At 39.6% G+C, this 23,948-nt stretch overlaps 1 protein-coding gene across 1 annotated transcript in view; it reads right to left on the bottom strand.

Moving 5' to 3' along the window:
- Positions 1 to 23,948, bottom strand: part of LOC136857459 (RAB11-binding protein RELCH homolog) — a 398,727-nt gene that overhangs the window by 311,532 nt on the left and 63,247 nt on the right. The window contains exon 3 of the mRNA XM_067136130.2: positions 11,526 to 11,692. Within this exon, the coding sequence (XP_066992231.2) occupies positions 11,526 to 11,692 (167 nt within the window). The remainder of the gene's footprint in view (positions 1 to 11,525; positions 11,693 to 23,948) is intronic.

The raw sequence follows: 23,948 nt of genomic DNA, 5'->3' as shown, positions 1-23,948 counted from the left end.
CGATGCCCCCACAAAAAAGTCTACTCTTCTTATTAAATGCTTCCTTCACAATCGCAATATGAGTTTTCACCTCTCGACTGCACCTCATGTCCTCTGTTATTACACTTCCCAAGTATTTGAAAGCATCCAACTGTTCTATTATTTCCTGGCCTAACTTATGGTTGTCTTCACTTTTCTTGTGCATATCACCATACATTTTGTCTTTCTCTTCTTAATTATCATTCCCAATTCTTCACAGACAGCATTTAGAACTGTTAGCATCGTCATCATACCTCGTTCACTCTCTGCCAGTAGGACCACGTCATCAGCAAATCTAATACATTCTATTCTTCTACCACCAACTTTCACTCCTCTTTTTCCATTCATGCATTTCTGGATAATCTCTTCCAAATACATGTTAAAAAGTATGGGGGAGAGACAGCAGCCTTGTCTTACTCCCCTTCCAACTGTGGTTTCCTCTGTCATCTCATTCCCTATCTGCACTCTTATCTTCTGCTGTAGATACAGATTCTTAATCAGCCTTCTTTCCTTCCAGTCAACTCTGCTCCTGCTTAGAATGTTCATTAACTTTTTCCACTGTACTCTGTCAAAAGTTTTTTCCAGGTCAATGAACACAGCATTTATTTCTCTTCTTCTTTCAATGTATCTCTCACCTAATGTTTTTAATAGTCCAATTGCATCTCTTGTTCCTTTACCTCTCATGAAGCCATACTGCTCCTCAGCGATACAGTTGTCTAGCCTTCCACGAAGTCTTCTGTTCAGTACTCTTAGTAATACTTTGGCTGCATGTGTGATCAGACTGATGGTTCTAAAATCTTCACATTTTGAATTCTTTTTCTTTTCAATTGATACCATTACTACTGAAAGAAACTCATTTGCCTTCGCCGCCTTCATATATCTTATTACAGAGATATGTTAACTCTTTCACTCCTTTATTTCCAAGACTCTTAAAAAGCTCAACCGGTAATCCATAAACCCCACTTGCTTTGCGATTCTTCATTTCTTTCAGAGCTTTTTCCTACCTCCCCTTCCAGAATGCTGTTTCTATATCATTTGTTCTTTGACCATACTCATATAGGAACTCTATATACTCTTTCCACCTTTCACTTGGTTCTTCTGGTTTATACACCAATGTGCCATCACATCTATTTCCATACTGATCCTGCTTTTCCTCCCTTCAAATACCAGTTCTGAAGCTAATTTATACATCACTTCATATTTCCCTTCCTTTTCTAGTTTCTCTATTTCCTCACATCTCTCTTCCATCCATGTCTTCCTTGCTTGATCTGTTTCTCTCCTTAATTCATTGTTCAGTTTTCTGTACATTTGTTTCCCAATCTCAGATCCTACATTCTTCCATTTCCTTCTTTCCTCCATCTTGCTCAGCAATGCATTTGTGACCCATTCTTTCCTTATTCTTGCAGATGTCATTTTCCCAACTACTACTTCTGCAGAATCAGTGAGGTTTCCTCTCATTCTCTTCCAAGTCTCATTTGCATTTTTTTCATTAGAACCTCTATTCCATTTTGATATAAATATGTCTTCCAGCTCCTTATCTTTACCATTTTCCTTTAGAATTTCTAGGTCAAAATATTCTCTTGGTGTACCCTTTCTCACTTTTTTCCAACCGCACTTGCAAATCTCCCACCACCAAATTGTGGTCTGAACCTGCTCTGGGGTGTGCTTTTGCATTCTTTAGACAGTTTTTGTACCTGTTCTGTATCATGATATAATCAATCTGATACCTCTCACCATTCCACCTGGACGTCCACGTGTAACGGTGTCTCTTGTGATGTTCGAACAAAGTGTTCTCAATCACAAGTGAGTTTTCTTTGCAGAAATTAACCAACATTTCACCCCTGTTGTTCCTTATACCCAGTCCGAATTTTCCAACTATTTCTTTTCTTCCTTCACCAACCTCTGCATTACAATCCTCCATTACAATTGCCACGCCATTACTACCACCAATTTCATTTCCTGAATAAAACAACCTGTAGTCTCCACTTTCTACCTCATCACAGCTTCTCCATCTTACTTCACACATTCCTAAGGCGTCCAGTTGATTTTTCTTCATCTCTTGTTTCGCATTTTCCAGCTTGCCACCTTGTAGCAGTGTTAGAACATTCCATCAAATTTAATTTCCAGTGCCTTTGTTAAGGACCTCCGCAAAATGCTGAGAGAATTAAACAAAAAGTGTGAAGAGCACGGAATGAGCATAAACAAAAAGAAAATCAAATTCATGATACTTGGAGGTAAAGGTGAAAAAGCAACAATCAAGATAGGGGGAGAAATTATTGAACAGGTGAATAAGTTTAAGTATCTTAGAAGTATTGTGACTGAAGACCTTCACTCTATAACAGACATAAAAGCTCGAATTGCCTTAGCCAAGGAAAGCTTCAACAAGAAGAAAAAACTGCTTTGTGGCCCGCTAGAGAAAGATCTGAGGAAGAGACTTGCAAGGTGTTACATATGGAGTATAGCTCTATATGGCGCTGAAACATGGACATTAAGGAAGGAAGAACAGAGAAGAATAGAGGCATTTGAGATGTGGATTTGGCGAAGAATTGAAGGAGTAAAGTGGGAAGATAAAATATCAAATGAGGAAGTTCTGAAGAGAGTGGGAGAAGAGAGGAGCATGATGACCATAATCCAAAATAGGAAGAAAAATTGGATAGGGCATAATCTAAGACACAACACTTTACTACGAATAGCAACTGTAGGGATGATAAAAGGAAAACGAGGAAGGGGAAGGAGACGATACCAGTTATTAGACAGCACTAGAAAAAGAAAGGAAGATTATGCAGCAGTGAAGAAAAGGGCACAAGATCGAGAGATATGGAGGTCACAGCCATGACTGGACTTGCCGGATGGCAGAACAACCTATGAATGAATTGTTATGGTTTTGAGTTTCAGTCACATTCTCATGTGCCAAAGATATGGTCTGAATCACATTCAGATGACTTCCTCAGACTTCTGATCAGGATAAAATCAATTTGATTTCATACCCTGTCTCCAGGGCATATCCACATAAATCGGCAGTGAGGGTGATGTTGAAAGAGTGTATTGGTAACAACCATTTCCTTATCTATACAGACTTGCAGAAGACGATCTCCTCTATCATTTCTAGTCCCAAGCCCATATGGCCAAATATGTACACTAAGATGGTTATTGGATGACGTGTCACCAATCTTAGCATTGAAGTTGCCTTGAATGATGAGAACTTCTCTTTGAGGAATGTTATCAATAAAGCATTCAATTGACTGTAGAATTTGCCTATCTCATCTTCATGAGTAGCACATGTTGGTGCATACACCTGTACAATATTTAATTTACTAGGTGTTGAATTCATGTTCATGAAAATAATTCTATCATTAACAGGATAGTATCCAATTTATTTATTTATTTATCGTGTCAGAAGTACAAAGTAAGAGAGACAAAAATTAAACCAAAAAATTTTAAACATTGGTTGACCAAAAATTGGCCACGACAAGCGCATTTGGAGTTGCTCTCATTAGATCTTTAATGGTACAAGTGGCTGGAGAAGATGGACACAGTAGAAGATGTTCGTTAGTCTGCTTAGTACCACACTTGCAGTAAACTGTCTCCGCAGGAAGGCCCCATTTCTGTAGGTTGGTCTTGCATCTCGTGGTACTGGAGCGTAATCGATTGAGAGCCTTCCATGTTGTCCACTTTTCAGAATGTCCAGGAGGAAGTTCTTCCTTTGGAACCATCCATTCTCTCAAATGTTGACATTTTTCCCGCCACATTGAGATTCTTGCTTGTTGTGGAGTTCCTTTAAGAGCTTCAGTGGTTGTCAAGAAGCTCTTTCTTGATTTCAACCTAGGATGTGCTGGTTGACAGGCATACAAAGGATGGCCTTCCATAGTCATAGCCTTGCTTTTCTCATGCCTAGCAGCAATCTCACGTCGGATTTCAGGTGGTGCTATACCAGCGAGACAGTGGAGTTTATCTATGGGAGTAGGTCTTAAACAACCTGTGATAATACGGCAGGTGTCATTTAGTGCTACATCTATGTTTTTGGCATGGCTGGACTTATGCCACACGGAGCAAGCATACTCAGCAGTGGAGTAGCACAGTGCTAGCGCGCTTGTTCTCACAGTGCAAGGGTGAGCTCCCCAGGTGGTGCCTCGAAGTTTCCGCACTATGTTGTTTCTGGCAGACACTTTTTGTTTCACGTTTAGGCAATGTTTCTTATACGTAAGCGTACGGTCCAGAATCACTCCCAGATATTTTGGAGTCGAACAGTGTTGAAGAGGGATTCCTTCCCAGGTGATTTGTAAGGTTTTAGCTGCTTTTTTGTTATTGAGATGAAATACACAGCTATGAGTTTTCGCAGGATTTGGCTTCAAATCATTTTCATTGTAGTAGTTGGTAAATTCTTTCAGAGCTTTGGATAAAGTCTGTTCTACCTTTTCAAAACAGTTGGCCTGAGCAGTGACTGCACAATCATCAGCATAGATAAAACTCTGGGTACCTTCAGGTAGAGGCTGATCATTAGTATAGATGTTGAATAACAGTGGTGCGAGCACACTGCCTTGCGGTAACCCATTCTTCTGTGTTCTCCATCTGCTTCTTTTTCCCTGAAATTCCACAAAGAATCTTCGGTTTTGGAGAATATTTTTAATGTTGCACATTAGATGGAAGTCTTTGGTGATGTCATACAATTTTGTTAGAAGAATCCGATGGTTGACTGTGTCATAAGCTGCAGAAAGATCAATGAAGACAGTATCCAATGACTGCACTACATAACTTCTGTGGAACGACGACCGCTACACCATTCCAACTTTGATGATTATGTCCAGAGAAATATACTGTGTTACCATTGGTAGTGGTGAAATGTCCAGCACCTTTCCAGTGTGTCTCACACAGTCCCAAGGTCTTCATGCCATGTAGTGTCATTGATAGTTTGCCAGTCTGTAGTAAACCCCTCACATTTCAGGTTCCACATATCTCTCTGCGGAGTGAATATATTTGATTCGAGGCTTCTCTCAACCCTGTGTCTCCCCCCCCCCGCGGAGATCCAATAGGGGGAATTGAAACTCCGGAATTATATTTAATAGTAGGTACGAACTTTTAACTCCTGCCATGCCGGTTGCAAGCCCGGGCCCTCATCTCGCAAGTGATGAGGAATGAGGAGCAGGAGGAGTATAAACCTCGTTAAAAAACCAGGGTCCATCTGGCTCCGGATGGTAGCACCCTGTTATAGGGCCCCTACCTAGGGTTACAGGTGAAGAGGACCAACAGCTTGAAGGGTGGATAAAGATATGTCCCAACACCTGGAAAGGCGGAGTCTCTCTTCCTGGTAGTGGAAGCAGCGCTATCAGTATCAGCACAGTGCGGGACTAAGGTGTCTACTGGACTGTCGCTGAAAATTTACTGGCATGGTCAGGAAGACTTGAATGGCAGTAAAACTGCGATCTGGAAGGCAATGGGAAACCACCACATTATTTTTCCTAGTATAGCAACCATGGATAGTACGAATTGTAACTTAGATACTACTGATCATGGTACTCGAACACCAAGATCCGGCAGGGGAGTAACTGAGGTATCCCAGGTCATCAGAACGTGGAAACCTCAGAAGTTTGGAGAAGGGATTAAAATAGGGACATGGAATACAAGAACAATGCTAAGAACAGGAAGACTAGAAGAACTCAAAACAAATTATGGATGAAAACAAAATAGATATCATGGGATTATGTGAAACTAGATGGCCTGGCAAAGGTGATTTCCACAGTGACCCATTCAGAATTGTGTACAGTGGAAATGAAAATGGTGGACAATATGGAGTAGCTGTAATATTAGGAAAGAAGTGGGCAAACAACGTGTTAAACACATATCATGTTGATAATAGAATAATTATGGTGAAAATAGCTGCCAAACCAACAGATATGGTAATACAGGTATACTTCCCTACTACCGGACATGACGACGATGAAGTTGAGGAAATTTATAATAAAACAGAAGATATAATTAAACTAAACAATGACAAAGATAACATAATCATAATGGAAGACTTCAATGCTGTGGTTGGCAGCAATAGTACTAGAAAAGTTGCTGGCAGATTCGGTCTAGGACAAACAAATGATAGAGGAGAACGTATGATGGACTTCTGTGAAGAACAGGACATGATCATAATGAACACTGTATTTGACATGCCTAATAGAAGACGTTACACATGGAAAGATTTAGGAAATAATAACAGATACCAAATTGACTACATTCTAGTTAAGAGAAGGTATAGAAATCAGGTAACGTCATGCCATAGCTATCCTGGCTTAGACATCGACAGCGACCATGTCCCAGTATTAGCAAAATGTCTAATTAGGCTGAAGAAGTTTAGGAAACTAAGAAGCAAGAAATGGAATCTAGAAAAGTTAAATGATCCATTAACACAAGTAGCATTCGAAGAAAAGACAGACACGGTCATGTACAACAACTGCAACGAAACAGATTGGGACGCTGTCAAAGCTTCACTTACAACGGCAGCAGATGTGCTAGGAAAAAAGATGCTTGAACCCAGGAAGAACTGGATGACTGAAGAAATACTAAATCTCATTCAGGAAAGAAACAAAGAACACCGGAAAAATACTCCAGAAGGAATGATAAACTATAAGAAAATAAAAAACTTAGTTACACAGAAGTGCCGAGAGGCGAAAGAAAGATGGATGGATGACATTTGTAAAAGCATAGAACATGATATGAAAATCGGAAATGTTGACAGAGCATACAATCAAGTAAAAAGAACACAATTCAAAGCTAAAATGAAATCCAGTGTAATAAAAGATACGGAAGGAAGTCTTAATAGAAGATGAGGAGGTAATGAAGAGATGGAAAGAGTATTTGGAGGATCTATATAATGGAGAAGAAATTGACAATGTAGATGAGTACATCATAAAACAAGACCAGGTTTCACAAGATGAACTAGGTCCTCCCATAGTGAGAAGTGAATTCGAAACAGCACTGCAACAGCTGGAAAAGAAAAAGGCTCCTGGACCAGACAAACTGCCTGCTGAACTGTGGAAAAACTCTGGAAAAAGGATGAAGGATGAACTCTTCAAAATAACCAGGTACTGCTATGAAAACGGAGATATGCCAGAGGATTTTGTAGAAAGCAAAGCAGTACTTCTGCACAAAAAAGGAGATTCAACAGAAAGCTCCAATTACAGAATACTAAGTCTTGTTTCACATGCAGCAAAAATATTCACATGCATATTAAAAACAGAATCAAAATGAAAATTGAGCAGAATCTAGATGATGATCAGTTTGGGTTCAGGAAAGGAGTAGGAACAAGAGAAGCTATTATAGCACTTAAAACCATCTTGAAGAGAAGACTAGAGCTTAACAGAAATACATGTATGGCTTTTATAGACCTGGAAAAAGCTTTTGACAATGTTCAGTGGAAAAGACTGTTCAAAATTATGAAGGACATTAATTTGGACTGGAAAGACAGAAAAGCACATCACCTCTACACAGCACCTCTACATCAATCAAAGAATAAACATCGAAAGTAATGATAAAGTACGCACAGTGAGGATCAGGAAAGGAGTAAGACAGGGGTGTTCCTTATCACCATTACTATTTAATCTGTACATTGAAGAAGCCATGAAAACACCTGGCATTAAAATAAATGGAACAACTGTACACTGTATTAGATTTGCCAACGATATTGCACTTCTGGCTGACAATGAGAAGAACATGCAGATCATGCTCAACAAATTAACATCCATCTTAAAAGATTTCCAACTTAACATTAATGTAAATAAAACTAATGTTATGGTTGTAAGCAAATCTAAAATGAAGCCAGAGGCACAGCTCAGAATTGAAAATATTTTGATAAAACAGGTGCACAAGTTCTGCTACTTAGGATCAGTTATTACCGATGACAACAGATGCACTGTGGAAATAAAAAGAAGAATTTCCCTGTGTAAGAAAGCCTTTGAGGAGAAGAAGCAGCTCTTAACTAATAAATCCTTAAATACTGAACAAAAGAAATTGTTTATCAAAACGTTCATTTGGAGTGTGCTGTTATATGGCTGTGAAGGATGGACTCTCTTGAAGGAGGACGTGAAACGACTAAAGGCAGTGGAAATGTGGCTATGGAGGAAGATGACAAGAACTAGCTGGATTGAGAAGAAAACTAACGAAGCAGTGCTTACAGAAATAAACACCCAGAGACATTTAATAACAACGATAAAAAGGAGAAAAGCGTCAGTTTTTGGTCACATTCTCCGGCATAATGACTTCATAAAGAACTTGTTCGAAGGCAAGGTGATGGGAAAGAAAGACAGAGGGAAACCACGGAAGAAGATCATTGAAGAGGTAGTTGAGATGATGGGATGCCAAGGTTATGGAGAGATGAAAAGGATCGCAGAGAGAAGAGATCAATGGTTGCAGCGACAAGGCAAAGCCTTTAGATAATGATGATGATGATGTACAAACTTTTAGAATTGAGCAAAGCCATTGGGTTGTCTTGGGAAAAGTAATGAGGTGGATTCCCATGTCCTTCCTCATATCAACTAGGCTGCTCCTAACATGGAGAACAGACACCCCTGCAGCCGCTCCTAACATGGAGGACACTGCCTGAAGACAACTCATCTGGCCTATCTGTCATGGTGGTATTAACCTTCCTCTGCCATTTAGGTCATTGGATCTCTGCAACTATTGCCTCATCTGCCTGCAGCTGCCATTCCAAAGGTCACCTTCTCCGCCGAAGCAGCCATTAAGGACTTCACCGTAACCCTGGAAAGGGACCCTTTTGTAAGTATTTGCATCCAGGTATCTTTCTTTCTTCTTGCTAGGGGCTTTACGTCGCACCGACACAGATAGGTCTTATGGCGACGATGGGATAGGAAAGGCTTAGGAGTTGGAACGTACCGACACAGATAGGTCTTATGGCGACAATGGGATAGGAAAGGCTTAGGAGTTGGAAGGAAGCGGCCATGGCCTTAATTAAGGTACAGCCCCAGCATTTGTCTGGTGTGAAAATGAGAAACCACGGAAAACCATTTTCAGGGCTGCCGATAGTGGGATTCGAACCTACTATCTCCCGGATGCAAGCTCACAGCGGCGCGCCTCTACATCCAGGTATCTGTATGAAACCAGAATTCACTATCATAAATTGACAGTTTCTCACTTTGAACAACCTGAACCCTATTTCATGAATATTACCATTTTATAGGAGACAGGCGACAGGAAATTGTCAGATAGGTTTACGTACTGACAATGTGGTGTACAACAATTACTTCATCAATTTCAGGAACACCAGTAAAACAACAATGTGGTGTTACATAAAAGCTTATGACTCACAATTTTGTAGAATTGTATGACAGTTTACCACTTTCTGTTTTATAAAACTTTTGAACTGGTTCAGCTGGACCAAGGTTTTTTTAAAGAGGTGTACTCCTCTATCACTCGCCCCTTCTCCTGACTTGTGACAGGCAGACCCTAGCTTCCCAAACATTGGGTCCAGGTTGGTGGGTTACCAGTCACAGTTTCGGCCACTAAAGTTCTTTGATACACAACCTTGTAGGGTTCCTTCTGCTGTCCACATCCTGCCTGTAGTTGTCATGATTTTTACCTTGTTTAATTTTGATTTTATGATACGGTTTTAATGATTCTAAACTTTGTTTAATGTTCCAAATGCTCTTTCTTTAATAATAGTTTTATTAAACCCCCCAATTGCCGCTACAATAATCATCATCAATTATCATCTCCTCGTGCCCAGACACGCAAGACCCCATGGGCGTCAAATAGAAAGACCTGCACCACACGAGCTGAACACGTCTCTGACAATGCCAGCATTAAAAGCCATAACCTAAAGTCGGGTGATCGTTTTTCAGTTTTTTGTGGTTCCAAAATTGGGATAAGATGAGTGATGAAGACTCACACTGCTCCGTAACACTTTGTTAAGAAGACACTAGGTAGCACAAGAAGTCAAAATATAGAAATTCAATGTTTATACCCCAGACACTTTTGTTCAGCTCTGCCGTAAAATTCTCATTGGCTACTTTGGGTCTCCTTCCACACAATGGGTTACAAATATGAACGACTCCAATTCAGTCAGATTAATTCTACCCTTCTTCTGGTCTGTTCACAGATCGCCATGGAGTTATGCCATATTATGGACGTCCAATCACAGTCGGAGGAATCTCCTCAGCTTATGTCCACATTTCCCTTCTATTTTGCTTTGTATGATCTCAGAAGATGTGAACAAAATAGGCTCCTTTTCTGCATTTCTCAAGGGTTGATGCTCCTTGTTGGATTCTGATCATTCTGCAATACATTCATACTTTAAAAGCCTTCACTTGGATCACTCTGTCCATTGTTTGACACCGTATAGCTGCACTGGTAACATTTAACACTTCACGACATGCCAACGAGATATATCACATTGGAATGGCTATGCCTTTTGACCTTTTAATGTGATATATTGGTTGTCAATAAGAATCAATTTATTATTGACCATTATGGTTATCAGTTACGCCAACAAGATTTGATCCATGAAAACACTTTCCGCCCTGTCAATACTCTGCATTTTATTACATTACCTCCCATACACGTTTCAAGAGCTCAACTGCTCCTTTCCTCAGCGGTACCAAACATCAACAAAAATCCTTAAATCCTTGGACTTGCTATTATAATCTATGTCTTAATTCTACCCTATACTATTCATTGTACAGAATTTAAACATCCCTAGTAATACTAAAGTGTTATTTTATTCTCATTTTCCAAATTTGGTCTATCTTGAGGTCACTGACACATTAGGACCAACACTGTCATCAATAAGATAAATTATACATAATATTTGAAAACGTTAAACATCCCTTTTCTGTGTCTAAACTGTTCAATCATTTAACCCTACTATGCCATTTAGTAAATTAAAAATTAAAACTCACCAAAAAATTAATAAAATCCTATTAAATCAGTCACTATATGCTAAAATATTGAAAGGCTCTCTGCTCTTTTCTTGAAAAAACTTGTCTTCCTTTAAATCCTGTTCCTTATTTTACACTGCTAAGATTTAAAAAATAAAAAATAAAACGGAATTTCTCCTATTAATTCTGTGCAACCATGCGGGCCATAATCGTGAAGTTCTTTTCGCTCCAATTTCATCTGGTATCCAAAATTTGTCAAATTAAGACAAAATCTCACTTGTCTAACATGTTTTGTACTGCTGAGGAAGGGAGCAGTTGAGCTCTCGAAACATGTACGTGAGGTAATGTAATAAAATGTGAAGACTAACAAGTGTTTTCATAGAATGAAGCAAAGTCAATACGGACAAAACTGAACCATCATGGTTAAAATAATCAACGAAATTTGAATCGGTTAGTTTCAGAAACACAAAATGAAAAATAGCTTCAGAGTATAAGTTAAAAAATACTGGAGACAGGATACATCCTTCCCTTACATCTTTTTGTGTCTTGATCTTTGCAGGAAGATCCAAATTAGTTATCTAATTTAATTCTGAAAACAATTATTATTCAGTATTAAAATGATTTACTCACCTGGTTTTCATTTTCATCAGCAAATGTAATGGAGGTAAGTTTGTAGCCATGCTGCAACAAGTATTCGTTGAGAAGGAAGTTGAGAGCTCGCTGTTCATGAGGTTTGATGGGCTCGTTGCACGGCAGCTTTGAAGAACCGTCTCCATCTGGAGTAGTGGTCTCAGACTCTGCAATTGTTGAAACTTCATGATCAGAACAGATATTATTCCACTAAAACTTGGTAGACTGAAAAAAGTATAAGACAGTTTGAAGCATGAACACAAAGTAATACTGTACAGTATTTACTCGCATATAATCTAACCATTGTATATTTCATGCACTTTAATTTCTGTTATAAGGTTTTGGGGGCCGGATTCTTATGTAATTACATTCCCTTACTTATAGACAACTGAAAATGAAAAACTCTGTGAATTGCATTCCATTTTACATACTATTACATATTCTTAATAATATTACATATTTGTACATATTATGTGAAGAATGTAACATTCTTCAATATACCAGATGTATATTGTATGAGTATGAGTTTCATGTCCGTATTGATACTTGCATTCACAATCACAAAGAATGGGTACCGTCCACCTATTAAATACTTTATTATGTCTTATTACTATACAGTACCAGTTTCGACCTTCACAGAGGTCATCCTCAGCTGGTCATGAGATCCAAAGTTAACTTATGATTTTAAAACATTACTAAATCTAATGAAGAAAGTCACATGATATGAGTGATAGTATTAAAATATACAATGATATTATGTGTCCTCTGAACCTCCTCTGCGAACCATGTGACCTTGCCGCGGTAGGGAGGTTTGCGTGTCTCAATGATGCAGATAGCCGAGCCGCAGGTGCAACCATATCGGATGGATATCTGTTGAGAGACCAGACTAACGAATGGTTCATCGAAAGGGGGGTAGCAGCCTTTCGGTAGTTGCAAGGGCGGCAGTCTAGATGATTGACTGATACGGCCTTGTAATAATACTCAAAATAGCTTAGCTGTGTTGATACTGCTACACGGCTGAAAGCAACGGGAAACTACAGCCGTAACTACCTCCCGAGGACATGCAGCTCTCTCTGTATGAATGATGTACTGATAATGGCTTCCTCCCGGGTAAAATATTCCGGAGGTAAACTAGTCCCCCATTCGGATCTCCGGGTGGGGACTACACGAGAGGGAGCGATCATCAGGAAGATTGATACTGACATTCTGTGAGTCGGAGCGTGGAATGTTAGAAGTTTGAATCGTTGTGGTAGGTTAGAGAATCTGAAAAGGGAGATAGATAGGCTAAAGTTAGATGTAGTTGGTATAAGTGAAGTACACTGGCAGGAAGAACAAGATTTTTGGTCAAGTGACTACCGAATTATCAACACAAAATCAAACGGGAAATGCAGGAGTTTGTTTAATAATGAATAAGAAAATAGGGCAGCGGGTAAGCTACTACGACCAGCATAGTGAAAGAATTATTGTTGTCAAGACAGACACCAAACCAATGCCCACCACAATAGTGCAGGTCTATATGCCTACTAGTTCAGCGGATGATGAAGAAATTGAAAGAATATATGAGGAGATAGAAGATTTAATACAATATGTAAAAGGTGACGAGAATCTAATTGTGATGGGAGACTGGAATGCAGTGGTAGGCCAAGGAAGAGAAGGTAGTACAGTAGGAGAATTTGGATTGGGACAAAGGAACGAAAGAGGAAGTCGGCTGGTTGAATTCTGCACTGATCATAATTTAGTCCTTGCCAATACTTCGTTCAAACACCACAAACGACGGCTGTATACGTGGACGAGACCTGGAGACACTGGAGGGTATCAAATAGACCTCATTATGATTAGGCAGAGATTCAGAAACCAGGTGTTGGATTGCAAAACTTTCCCAGGAGCAGACGTGGACTCTGACCACAACTTATTGGTCATGAAATGCCATCTGAAGTTGAAGAAATTGAAGAAAGGAAAGAATGCAAAAAGAAAAGAGATGAGAGACTGTTTCAAGGAACATGTTGCAAACGGACTAAATGAAAAGGCTGAAGGAAACACTATAGAGGAAGAGTGGAGACTCATGAAAAATGAAGTCAGTAGGGCTGCTAAAGAAATGTTAGGAAGGAAGAAAAGATCAACTACGAATCAGTGGATAACTCAGGAGTTACTAGACCTGACTGATGAACGACGTAAATACAAGAATGCTAGAAATGAAGAGGGCAGAAAAGAATACAGGCGATTAAAGAATCAAGTGGATAGAAAGTGGAAGGTAGCTAAGGAAGAATGCCTGAAGGAGAAGTGCAAGGATGTCGAAGGCTGTATGTTGCTGGGAAAGGTAGATGCTGCATACAGGAAAATCAAGGAAACCTTTGGAGAAAGGAAATCTAGGTGTATGAATATTAAGAGCTCAGATGGAAAGCCACTTCTAGGGAAAGAAGGCAAAGCAGAAAGATGGTAAGAGCATATCCATCAGTTGTATCAAGGTACAGATGTAGATAATTTGGTTCTGGAACATGAAGAGACTGTTGATGCGGATGAAATGGGAGACCCAATTTAGAGGTCAGAGTTTGACAGAGCTGTGACTGACCTAAATAGGAACAAGGCACCTGGAATTGATGACATTCCCTCTGAATTACTGACTGCCTTAGGAGAAACCAGCATGGCAAAGTTATTTCATTTAGTGTGCAAGATGTATGAGACAGGAGAAGTCCCATCCGATTTTCGGCAGAATGCTGTTATACCTATTCCGAAGAAAGCCGGTACTGACAGGTGTGAAAACTACCGCACCATTAGTTTAGTATCTCATGCCTGCAAAATTTTAACACGTATTATTTACAGAAGAATGGAAAAACAAGTGGAAGCTGAGTTGGGAGAAGATCAATTTGGCTTCAGAAGAAATGTAGGAACACGTGAAGCAATCCTGACTTTACGTCTGATCTTAGAGGATCGAATCAAGAAGGACAAGCCCACGTACATGGCATTCGTAGATCTAGAAAAGGCATTCAATAATGTTGATTGGACCAAGCTATTTATAATTCTGAAGACGGTAGGGATCAGATACCGAGAACGAAGAATTATCTACAATCTGTATAAAAATCAGTCTGCAGTGATAAGAATCGAGGGCTTTGAAAAAGAAGCAGCAATCCAGAAAGGAGTGAAGCAAGGCTGCAGTTTGTCTCCTTTTCAATATTTACATAGAACAGGCAGTAAAGGAAATCAAAGAGAAATTTGGAAAGGGAATCGCATTCCAAGGAGAGGAAATCAAAACCTTGAGATTTGCCGTTGATATTGTTATTTTATCTGCGACTGCAGAAGATCTCGAGAAGTTGCTGAATGGTATAGATGAAGTCTTGGGTAAGGAGTACAAGATGAAAATAAATAAGTCCAAAACAAAAGTAATGGAATGCAGTCGAACGAAGGCAGGTGATGCAGGAAATATTAATTTAGGAAATGAAGTCTTAAAGGACGTAGATGAATATTGTTACTTGGGTAGTAAAATAACTAACGATGGCAGAAGTAAGGAGGACATAAAATGCAGACTAGCACAAGCAAGAAAGAGCTTTCCTAAGAAAAGAAATTTGCTCACTTCAAACATTGATATAGGAATTAGAAAGATTGAAGACTTTTGTGTGGAGCGTGGCATTGTATGGAAGTGAAACGTGGACGATAACTAGCTCAGAAAGAAAGAGAATAGAAGCTTTTGAAATGTGGTGTTACAGAAGAATGCTGAAGGTGAGATGGATAGATCGAATCACAAATGAAGAGATACTGAATCGAATTGGTGAGAGGAGATCAATTTGGCTAAATTTGGCGAGAAGGAGAGATAGAATGATAGGACACATCTTAAGACACCCAGGACTTGTTCAGTTGGTTTTTGAAGGAAGTGTAGGTGGTAAGAACGGTAGGGGTAGACCAAGGTATGAATATGACAAGCAGGTTAGAGCAGATGTAGGATGCAATAGTTATGTAGAAATGAAAATGTTAGCACATGATAGGGTGGCGTGGAGAGCTGCATCAAACCAGTCTATGGACTGATGACTCAAACAACAACTGGTTTAGAAAACAAGCATTGATATTTTATGACATGCATATGTTACTGTTACTATGTTACTATGAGACACTTGGTCTCATTACTAAAAATTGATGCCTGCTTGGCCATCAGATGATATAGATGTTGATTCCCATAGGGCACTGGCACTGCTGGTGGCTACAATTAGCCTACGCAGTGGCCTCCACGGTATGCGCTAGCCAGCGTCTTGGTAGGTGTGCTAGGTACCAACTGACGAGCCCAGCCTAGCACACGGGGGCGAAACGCTGGCAACCAGGAAAGAGTTAGCTGGAAAATTTATAATGTCCAATAACGGACCATTTATATTGGTATTATAAATTTACTCATTCGGAACAAATATTTCAGATTCCCTATGGGAATCAACATCTATATCATCTGATGGCGAAGCAGGCTTCAATTTTTGGTAATGAGACTAAGTGTCTCATAGTGCATTGGCACAGCTGGTGGCTACAATTAGCCTATGCAGTGGCCTCCACGGTATGCGCTAGCCAGCGTCTTGGTAGGTGTGCTAGGTACCAAGTGATGAGCCCAGCCTAGCACACGGGGGCGAAACGATGGCAACCAGAAATGAGTTAGCTGGAAAATTTATAATGTCCAATAATGGACCATTTATATTGGTATTATAAATTTACTCATTCGGAACAAATATTTCAGATTCCCTATGGGAATCGCCATCTACATCATCAGTCTAATAACTACCTTACTAAATTTGTGTATTATCTGTTTCGAACTGTCCCTTTTTTCCTGTCCCCATAATTGTACCCCATATAGAGCTCTACTCTATCTTATAGTTTATACCTGGGTATTTAGCCACTAGAATTTTTACCACTGCGAGAGCTGCGATCCCTCTCAATTTACCCCTCTTAATGTGATCGTCTCATCCTCCTCTGCTATTTAGCAGCACTCCTAGATATTCTAGCCTCTCAACGTCCTCAATTCTCATCCCCTGTATCATCCATTTCATTCCATGTTTCATCCTCTTCCTCTTACATATAAACACCACCTTCGATTTGATGCAATTAATTTTTAATGACCACTTCTTTGCATATTCCGCTAATATATTCATACTTCTCTGCAATCCCCTCTTGTTAGAGTCATTAACAATATATCATCTGCGAATATCAAACCTGGAATCTCTAAATTGTTCACTGCCGGTACAGCCCAATTTGCTCCTTCGTGCCCATCCAGTATATCATTTAAAAATAATAAAAATAATATTGGCAATAATTTGCAGCCTTGTTCCAGACCATCCTTGTACACTATCGGCCTGCTAATTAAATTTTCCTCTAATTTGACACTGCAGTATACGTTATGGTATAACGCCTTAATTGCTCAACTCATCTTTCTAGAAACTCCCAACCTCCCTAATTTTTCTGTTACCGCTCTTCTACACACGGTGTCAAAAGCTGCTAGAAATACACTACCTCTTTCCCTACCCTTATATTTATCTATTATCATCTTCACAGTCATGATGTTATCTACCGTTTGCCTCTCTTTCCTGAATCCTCCTTGGAATATCGATTATATAGCATTCTCTTCAGACCAATCTCTTAACCTATTTGCCAAGACTCCTGTGTAGATCTTGCTCAGTGAGTCTAAGAGAGTTATACCTTGGTAGTTATTCGGGAGGTTTTTATTCCCTTTCTTTTTATATATTGGGCAAATAATCCCATATTCCCATTCTTTTGGTACTTTAACCCCATTAAAAATCCTGTTAAATAATTTTACAATTCCCTCCCCCATCTGACTGTATTTACTTATTTCTTTCCAAAATTCATTGCCAATACCATTTCCCCCTGCCAATCTCCTCCTCAGTTTACCTATCACCCCCTGAAATTCTTCTACTATAATTTCCTTATCTAGTTCATATATACTAACATTCCATATTGCCCCACATGAACTGCCTCCTTTCCATCTCTTCCTCGTAATAACTCGCTAAAATATGTCACCCACTGATCATAATCAACTTTTTTTTTTTTTTTATTTTTTTTTTTATTATCCCTTCCCTCCTTTTTAGTTCCATTTGGGCCTGCTATGGACCACGTGGTTCTTATCTCTAGCAACTTTCTTCTTTGACCAGTAGTCCTTCACAGTTAAAATTGAAATCTATATATATAAAATAAGAGTTTTGTCTGTACATTACTCAGAATTTGAAAAGAATGGTATTTCTGTATCGGTCATGTCCTCAGTAACAAGAAAATGCATTTTTTACTTTTCCGTAATTTCTGTCTGTCTGTCTGTCTGTCTGTCTGTCTGTCTGTCTGTCTGTCTGTCTGTCTGTCTGTCTGTCTGTCTGTCTGTATGTACACGCATCACGAGAAAACGGCTGAAGAGAATTTAATGAAAATCGGAATGTAAAGTCTGGTGATGAGCCGCTACAATCTAGGCTATATATTATTTTAATCCCGCTGAGTGAAATGGTAGTTTAGGGGAAGGCCTGAAATTTAATTGTCAAATATTTATTTTATTAGTGGTCGTATCTTCACGAAAATTGGTATGCAAAGTCGGGGAATAGGTCGCTATAATATAGGCTGTCAATAATGCTATTCACAGTAAGTGAAATGGTAGTTTAGAGGAAGGCCTGAAATGTAATCTATATATAAAATAAGTGTTTTGCCTGTACATTGCTCAGAATTTGAAATGAATGGTATTTCTGTATCTGTCATGTCCACAGTAACAAGGAAATGCATTTTTTTCTTTTCCACAATTTCTGTCTGTCTGTCTGTCTGTCTGTCTGTCTGTCTGTCTGTCTGTCTGTCTGTCTGTCTGTCTGTCTGTCTGTCTGTCTGTCTGTCTGTCTGTCTGTCTGTATGATTGTACACGCATCAATAGAAAACTGCTGAAGAGAATTTAATGAAAATCAGCATGTAATGTCAGGTGATGAACCGCTACAAGCTCGGCTATAAATTATTTTATTCACGCTGAGTGAAATGGTAGTTTAGGGGAAGGTCTGAAATGTAATTCTCAAATAAGTTATTTATGTTATTAGTGGTCGTATCGATAAATCTATATAAATAAAATAAGAGTTTTGTCTGTACATTACTTAGAATTTGAAAATAATGGTATTTCTGTATCGGTCATGTCAACAATAACAACGAAACGCATTTTTTACTTTTCCATAATTTCTGTCTGTCTGTCTGTATGCATGTATGTATGCACACACATCATGATAAAACGGCTGAAAATAATTTTTAAAAAATCGGTATGTAATGTCGGGTGATGAACTAATGCAATCTAGGCTGCAAATTATTTTATTCACGCTGAGTGAAATGGTGGTTTAGGGGAAGGTCTGAAATGTAATTCTCAAATAAGTTATTTATGTTATTAGTGGTCGTATCGATAAATACTACATAACTAACATAACTTAAGTTATGTCGTAAGTTAGTAGTAGTTATGTAAGAAGTTATTCAATTTCCAATCACTTATGTCTTATACATTGTTACCGTACCGCATATAATCGGAGATATTCATGAATTTGGATTTTTGTTACTAAGTCCATATCAGCGCCGAGTCACGAGAAAATTGGTAAACAGAATTTAGTGAAAATCGGTATGTAAAGTCTGAGAATAAGGAACTACAGTCTATGATATAAATTACTTTGTAAGACACCCTAATATCACAGAGTCGAAAGAAAACTAATGTGAAGGCCTGCAATATAGAAAGCCCATAAACTTTATCAACAATGACATTACATTGACCCTTGTTTGTTGCGATGTGCTTTTTGTCTTCTGTTTCCTCTCATCCCCGATAGATAGGATTACTGCAGCGTACCGAGGTTTTTTTAATTTGCTTGACGTCGCACCGACACAGGTAGGTCTTATGGTGACGATGGGATAGGAAATGAATAGTGGTGTGAAGGAAGCGGCCTTGGCTTTAAGGTACAGCCTGGTGTGACTGGTGTGAAAATGGGAAACCACGGAATGCCATCTTTTCTTTTTTTTTGCTTAAAGTCGCACTGACACTGATATGTCTTATGGCGACGATGGGATAGGAAAGGTCTAGGAAGTGGAAGGAAGCGGCCGTTGTTTTAATTAAGGTACAGTCCCGGCATTTGCTGGTGTGGAAATGGGAAACTATGGAAAACCATCGTCAGTGCTGCCGACGGTGGGGCTTGAACCCACTATCTCCCGAATACGACCTTCAGGGTTGCCGGCAGTGGGGTTCGAATCCACTATCTTCCGGATGCAAGCTCACAGCATCGCGCCCGTAACTACACGGCCAACTCGCTTGTTCGTACCAACTGTAACAGCCTGCCTGTATATTGGCGGGAAGTAGCTGGGGTGTAAGATAACTTTCTTCTTTAGCATGCCATTCCTCTGGTTCATACATTTTCTGATATATCTGGTACGTAACACACTGGTTCATCATAGTATTCGAGCTATACAATCCCTACTCTGAGCCACTGATTGGAATGAGTAGTGTGCATATTTAACGGAATAATGACAGAGGAGTGTTCACGGCAGTCTGCGACCTGGTTATTCCAGCTCTGGAACTTTGGACTCTTAGATCGACACCGTAGTACTGTTCGTTGAAAGCGTGAGAGTGTGCGGTTATTCATTTGATCGAGTATTTTATACGATAACATTGCTTTCAATCGCTACATTCCTATTGACCTTTTTGGTAATGACCTATGTTGAATTCAGTTAGGAAAACCACCAAGTCAGTCTTTCTGATAATCCCGTTGCGAAGCACGGGTACATCAGCTAGTAATAAATAAAAAGGTTCAACCTATTCAATACAAAAGAATAAGAAATGCAGTGATTACATTCTTATTTAATAATAAGTAGAAGTGGTACCGGTTTCGACCCTAGTCCAGGTCATCACCAGCCGATTAACACATGAAAAACAATGCATAGGAAAAAGAAAATAAAAGATCAAGTTCACTCCGGATCAGTAGAAGAAGCGATATAAAAATGACGGGGGTAGACACTGTAAAATTCAGAAGTATAATGTAAGTCACTTAAAAGAAACAGTGCGTAATTTTCTGAACGGTAGTATGGCACACGCAGTGTTAGGCAAAGTCTTATAATGTTTATGAAAAGCGGAGAACGGTTAAATGAGCTAGCTTGTATACACTGTCAGGCACAAAGTCATAACACAATCGAACACCTATGAAGATCCATAATCGTGCTGAAGCTGAAGATGAGTAGATCAATTGAAGTAACTTGCCAGCTCCCGGTGATCAGCACGATATATTCAACATCAGGCACTGTGGTTTCAAACGTCAATGTAAAATGAAGAATAGCTTAATGATCCCGTATTTGCTTCGGCTGCGGTAATGTAAGTATATATAGATACATATAATATAATTCAATACAAGTGAATAAGTAATTGTAATCCTGTAGAATTTTTGGAACAGTTGACATGCACTGTGAATGTCTTTTCGCTCCTGAGTCCATTTCACACCTCCTCCCGGACGTACTATTTTTTATGTTAGTGAATGGAGAGAGTTGGATGTTCTGATCAATGTTCTGTACCTATTCCTGTCATAGATTTCACTGGGAACAATGTCCATTTCTTGAAGGTCTTTTCTGACAAGTCTTGCCCACTTGGCATTAGTCGCTTTCCCTCTAGAGATGGTGTTAAAGATTCTGGAGGCGAGTCTGATTGTCCATTCTCATGACATGACCATAGAAGTTCAATCTCCTCTTCCTCATAGATGTTGTAATGCTCTCCAATTGTTGGTACAGTTCATTGTTATGCCTGATTCTGTACTTGCCTTCTTCTTTAATAGGGCCCAGGATTTTTCTCAGGACCTTCCTTTCCTTCAGCTCCCGTTTTCTAAGTTGCCCTTTTCTTACCATGTTTAGGCATTCTGAGACGTATAGTACTGACGGTCTCACTACAGTAGTGTAATGCCTGATTTTTTATGTTACGGAAGAGAGATTTGGATTTGTACATACTCTTACATAGGTGGTAGGCGCTTTCCAATTTGATGCATCTGCTGTTCATGGCCTGATCTTCATTCATGTTTGGGGGTTATCCATTCTCCTGGGTATCTGACGGAGTTAGTCCTTTGTACTGATTTGTCCCCCAGTGGGATTGATTAGGGTGCATCTCTGATGTTGGTGATGAACTGTGTTTTGTTGATGGCAATCTTCAAACCTACTTTAGCTGCTATGTGGTAGAGAGAGGATAGTTGAAGGATAGCTTCCTCCACATTGGATGCCAGGAGTGTAAGGTCGTCTGTGAAGGCTAACAGTTGACTGTTAACTTCTCTTTCTTGTAGCCTATTCTCAATCCAGAGTCATCCTTTAGCATTTTCATCCACTCACGAACGACTTTTTCGAGTAGGCAGTTAAGAGGATTGGAGATAAGCCATTCCCTTGTCTAACACCTGTTTTGATCTCAAAGCTCTGGGACAGTTTCCCCTCTGAATTTGATTCTGGCTGTAGTATTGGTAAGAGTTGCTTTCACTAGTTTCAAGGTTTTCTTATCTAGTCCCAGTTCAGCAAGTGCCTGGAAGAGTGACTCTGAATTGTAGGCCTTCTGAAAGTCAACAAATGTTGCCGCTTAGGGTGAGGTGCTTAGGATTTTTTGTAAGTGATGATGGTTTTGAGGTTCAGGATTTGTTCGGTGCATGACACTGACTTGCGAAACCCAGCCTGGTACTCTCCGATGCAGGATTCTAGTTGAGCCTCTACTTTTGTGAGTAATACTTTGGAGAGTATCTTGTACGTCACTGATATAAGGGAAATCCCTCTGTAGTTATTGAGATGATAGCTGAGGTCCAGTCGCTAGGTAACTCTACCGTCACCCAGATATTAGATATGATTTCATGGATACTTTGGATTGACTCCTCATCAGCATATTTCCAGAGCTCTGCTATGATTCCATCCTCGCCCGCTGCTTTGTTAGATTTCAATTCTGAAATGGCTTTCTGGATCTCCCCCTTTGTTGGTGGGAGAGAGTCAGACTTAGTAACATTCTGAGGTTCGAAATGCAGTTTCTCCTTAGGTTCCTTTGAATTTAGAAGGTTGTTGAAATACTCTGCTAGAACTGTGGCGCACTCTTCATTGTTCATTTTCAGCTTTCCGTCAGCTCCCCGAAGGTGAAGTGTAAGGGCTAAATAGGGTGTTATTTGAGATTTTAAAGTTTGGTAGAAGTCTCTAGTGTTGTTTGCTTGAAAATCCCTCTATGCTTTTTCAATGATATCTTTATTGTACTGCCTTTTGGTGTTTCTGATAATTTTAGTAGCAGTTTTCCTAGCTTCTAAGAAGTTTTTATGGTTATCCAGACTTTTGTTATGGTTCCATTTTAGCCATGCTTGCTTTCTCTCTTCTAATGCTTTGTCACAAATAGTTGTCCACCATGGATATTTGTTCTTTCTGACCGCTGGGATGGTGGCTGTCGCTGCATCTATTAGTGCCTTCTGTAGTTGGGGCCAATTTTTTGTCTTTGCTTTTAGCAAGGGTCTTTGTGAAGTAATTATCTTTCAGCTTGGCTGGATTGAACCTTGGAATTCGCGACTTGATGCAGTGGATTTCTCTGCTTCTTTTAAGAGGGATAAAATTGGTTTTGATCAAAGAAAGATAGTGGTCTTCTCAATACTTTTGACATTCAGCACTTCGTTGCTGTTGCTTCTACTGATGGCTACGTGGTCCAGTTGGAATTCCCCAAGCATTGGGTTAGGGCATCTCCAAGTCATGGCTTTCCTAGGAAGGCATTTGAAAGCTGTAAATTTGAGGACTAAGTTATAATTTCTGCACAGATCAATCAGTCTTTCTCCATTCCTGTTGGTCCTCTTGTGGGATGGGTAATCTCCAACTATGTTCTTGAATTTTCTCTCTTTGCCAATCTGGGCATTACAGTCTCCCAATAAAATAGTTATGTGGTGCTTTGGATCCAGTCCATTGTCTCTTCGAGTACCCTCCAAAAGGTTTCTACATTTACAATATCTTTCCTGTTGGTGTCATTAGTAGGTGCATGGAAGTTAACAACTGTGTATGCTTTGTTGAAAGTTTTAAAAGCTATAGTGGACGTTCTTCCATTTGGAGATGAAAAGGAGATGATGGAGTTGATCATTTTGTTGCTAACTACGAAGCCTGTCCCCAAATGAGGCATATTCTTCATCACTCTTTCACAGGGTTGTCCTTTGTAGATCCAATAACCTTGTTATTCTATCACTTCTTGATCGAGGAATCTGGTCTCTTGTACAGCTGTTATCAGGATGTTGTGTTTAGTTAAAACATCTAGTGTATGTTTTAGTTATCCTGTCACTAGGAGCGAGTTGATGTTGATGGTCGCCAAGAACTTAAAACGTTTCTTCGTCTAACACAAGGTGCAAGCACCCCAGAATCCAAAGGCTTGCTTGCCCCATCAAAACTGGGGGTGGATTTTATACCACCTGGAGTAGTTTTTCCCGTTAGTCA

Source organism: Anabrus simplex, chromosome 1, assembly GCF_040414725.1.
Source record: "Anabrus simplex isolate iqAnaSimp1 chromosome 1, ASM4041472v1, whole genome shotgun sequence".
NCBI lineage: Eukaryota > Metazoa > Arthropoda > Insecta > Orthoptera > Tettigoniidae > Anabrus > Anabrus simplex.
This window is presented reverse-complemented; position numbering and strand designations above follow the sequence as displayed.